We start from the raw sequence: 2992 nt of genomic DNA, 5'->3' as shown, positions 1-2992 counted from the left end.
TGTTTATATATACAAGGGCTGTTAAATAAATACGCGGAAATGTGCTGCCATATTTTTAATATTCATGGGAAATTGACGTTCTCTTTACATTTTGTAAAGAAACATATAATAAACATGTACACAAACTTTCAATAAAATCGGATAAAAATTAATAGTACAATTTCAAGTATTTCTAAGGTTATCGCAGTGAAACCGGCCCAACGTCGTAACGACGTCACGCTCAACGCATGTATGAGAGTCACCCAAAACACGCACCTAGTCCTTCTCGAAATACTCTCCGTGAAAGGAAACACATTTTTTTACAACGGTTGATCCATGACATGAAACTATTAAAGTAGGAGCCATTATTTATCTCTGAAACAAGATACAACTCGTCCACATCATCAAAGTGTTCTCCCCGCAGGACGTTCTTCAGTGTCGGGAACAGAAATAAATCGCATGGTGCGAGGTCAGGGCTGTAGGGCGGGTGCTCGAGGACTTCGAAGCCGAGTTTCCTGATTGTGTACTGTGATTCGGCCGCACGATGAGACGGTGCGTTGTCGTGATGAAATATCGTGTCGGCGATTTTCGTGGCCCGCCTTTTTCTCATCGCCCTCATTAAATCGCGTCTTAGAATCTGAAAGCATAAAGAAATACAATCATAAGTAAATTGTCGTTATAATTTATTTCATAATTACGTACAGAATATAAATAATTATTAGGTAATGTATTGACATAATAATGAATATCTTATCATAGATTAAATAAATTTATTCACCTTAGAATAATACTTCGCCGTCACAGGCTGACCCAGTGGTGCCGCGATGCTCAGTATCACACCGTCGACGTCAAAGAAGATGATGAACATCTGTTTCCTTGCAGATGGGCCGACTTAAACTTCTTAGATGAAGGCGATCCTGGAGTTTTCCACATAGAAGACTGTGAGTTCGTTTCAGATTCGTATAGGCTGATCCATGTCTCATCAACAGTCACTATCCGTCGCAAGAAACGTTCACCTTCCCTATGAAAGCGTCTGAGAAATTGATTGCAACACCGCACACTTTCAACTTTTTGTTCGTCCGTCAACATTTTAGGAATCCATCTGGCACACAGGCGTCTCATATTGAGTTTATTGTGAATAATGCGATGCACTGTGCCAAAGCTACAATCCGATCTTTCGTGTATTTCGCGAATTGTTATCCGACGATCATTGTTAAGCAGCTCCTTTATCACAGCGACATGATTTGACGTTACGTTGGGACGTCCACTGCGTTTGTCGTCATGGATGCTTTGTTGGCCGCCTAGAAATCGGGCATACCACTTGTACATTGCTGTTACTTCATCGCCTGATCACCATATGCTTTTTGTAATCTTAACATTGTTTTTTTTTTTTTGAAAACCCGTTCAAAACAAAATTTTTATTGAAGATCGTTGTTCCGATGCCATTTTAACGCATACGCACTAAACAATATGGCCACTCAACGCCTAAATGACGTCACACACTAACATTACGTCATGTGCGTAACGCCAACATATTGCGCGTTATAATGCAAAGTTTGATGAAAATCGCACGGTAAAAGTTAAAATGCGACGTTATTATTAACCAGTGACTATTTGTAAAAATGAACAAAAGTGGGCCGGTAATCGCTACATGTAGTTACCATAACGACTGTTTGTTAACATATGATTCATGCCAGAACGGCAATATTTTGCTGCATATTTTCAAAAAATGTTTGTCTCTATTACTATATAAGTTTTATTCAGCGAACTTGGAAAATAAGGAAATAGCGACACTTTTCTGCGTATTTATTGAACAGCCATCTTATAATATATATTCTGGGTAATAAAGTCGGTTTAATAAGTTTTAACATAAATAGAAACTCACAAATAAAAAAAAGCCGGCTGAAGAGAGATCTGAAAGTGACAGAAAACATGAATATAATATCTGAATGAAATTATCATTATGTAGACATAGAATTAGATGTTGGTGATTTTAAAAGTTGAATTGACATGTGCCAATTAGCGATCGTTATAAGTTTCACGCTTAAGTGCTGCGAAGTCCACCATTTTCCTCAGACAAGCTAATTGTATTAGACAATGGTGCAGAAATAATTTGGATTTCAATTATTTAAATTTGCTGACAATTTCAATCTATTTAATCGGTATATTAATTAAGTAACCAAATATACTGACATATTGACAGATCAAGTAAGTTGGTTTATTATAAAAAAGTCAAAAAATGTGTACATATGGAAATAATAAGTTTTGTAGCAGTTACGAACCATTTATCCTGGCTTAAACATAATGCATTGAAAAAGGAAAAGGCTTATACAAATCCACTTATTTCATTACCATTCTATCTATTCATAATCACATTATAATTCATAATGTCCCAGAATATCTGGAAGATATGGATTTTTTTTTCGTTTTAACGTAAAGCGATCCCTTCTCTGGCGTAATTTTAATTATTCCCTATTCATGGAAAGTTGGTGTTCTGTCAATTAAGAACGAAATGATTTTTCTTTTAATTTCAAATCCCCCTTGTTTAAGAGAAGTGAACATCGGCGTTCTTCGCATTACTTAGAAATAACCCAGGTAAAATTTGTTCTTAAATCGTGTCAAATGTAAAAAGACTATACAATTAGAAGGATTAAATATTGATAAAGTATTAATTTTAAGCACCTTGTATGACGTTGCAGTGTACGTTTTGACTTCCTGGTAAAAGATTAAGTTAAAGGAGATTAATTTATCAAATGTTGAAGATAACTTTATTGAATCAATTTGTAATCATTTTAGCAATTTTAAGCGGCAAATCAATATGTTATTGACAAGGGTTTTTCAAAAGAAGATTTTAATTCGTTCTTCTGAGAAAGAAAAAGGATGTATACGTTTTATGACTTAAGATAAAACAGTGGAATTCCATAAATGTATGTTCAATTGACAGTTAACCGTTCCAAAAAATATTATCTAGTATCAAATATATACTAGCAAATTGAGATTGAACGTAAGAGAA

At 35.1% G+C, this 2992-nt stretch overlaps 1 protein-coding gene across 1 annotated transcript; it reads right to left on the bottom strand.

The window, feature by feature from the left end:
* Positions 1 to 238: 238 nt before the first annotated feature.
* Positions 239 to 1308, bottom strand: LOC132738971 (histone-lysine N-methyltransferase SETMAR-like). The gene is made up of 2 exons (XM_060726601.1): positions 820 to 1308; positions 239 to 616 (listed from the first exon to the last, which is right to left on the bottom strand). The coding sequence occupies exons 1-2, from the start codon at positions 1306 to 1308 to the stop codon at positions 239 to 241; spliced, it is 867 nt and encodes a 288-aa protein (XP_060582584.1).
* Positions 1309 to 2992: the final 1684 nt, after the last annotated feature.

Source organism: Ruditapes philippinarum, unplaced genomic scaffold (assembly GCF_026571515.1).
Source record: "Ruditapes philippinarum isolate M1 unplaced genomic scaffold, ASM2657151v2 ctg3348_1_1_1_1, whole genome shotgun sequence".
In the NCBI taxonomy this organism is placed as follows: Eukaryota; Metazoa; Mollusca; class Bivalvia; order Venerida; family Veneridae; genus Ruditapes; species Ruditapes philippinarum.
Note: the sequence above shows the minus strand (reverse complement) of the source record. Positions and strands in the feature narration are given on the sequence as shown.

Coding starts and splice junctions, on each gene's coding strand:
- LOC132738971 (XM_060726601.1), bottom strand. CDS start 1,308: ATGTACAAGTGGTATGCCCGATTTCTAGGCGGCCAACAAAGCATCCAT. Junction 617..819: donor CATCTTCTTTGACGTCGACG/GTGTGATACTGA, acceptor TTATGCTTTCAG/ATTCTAAGACGCGATTTAAT.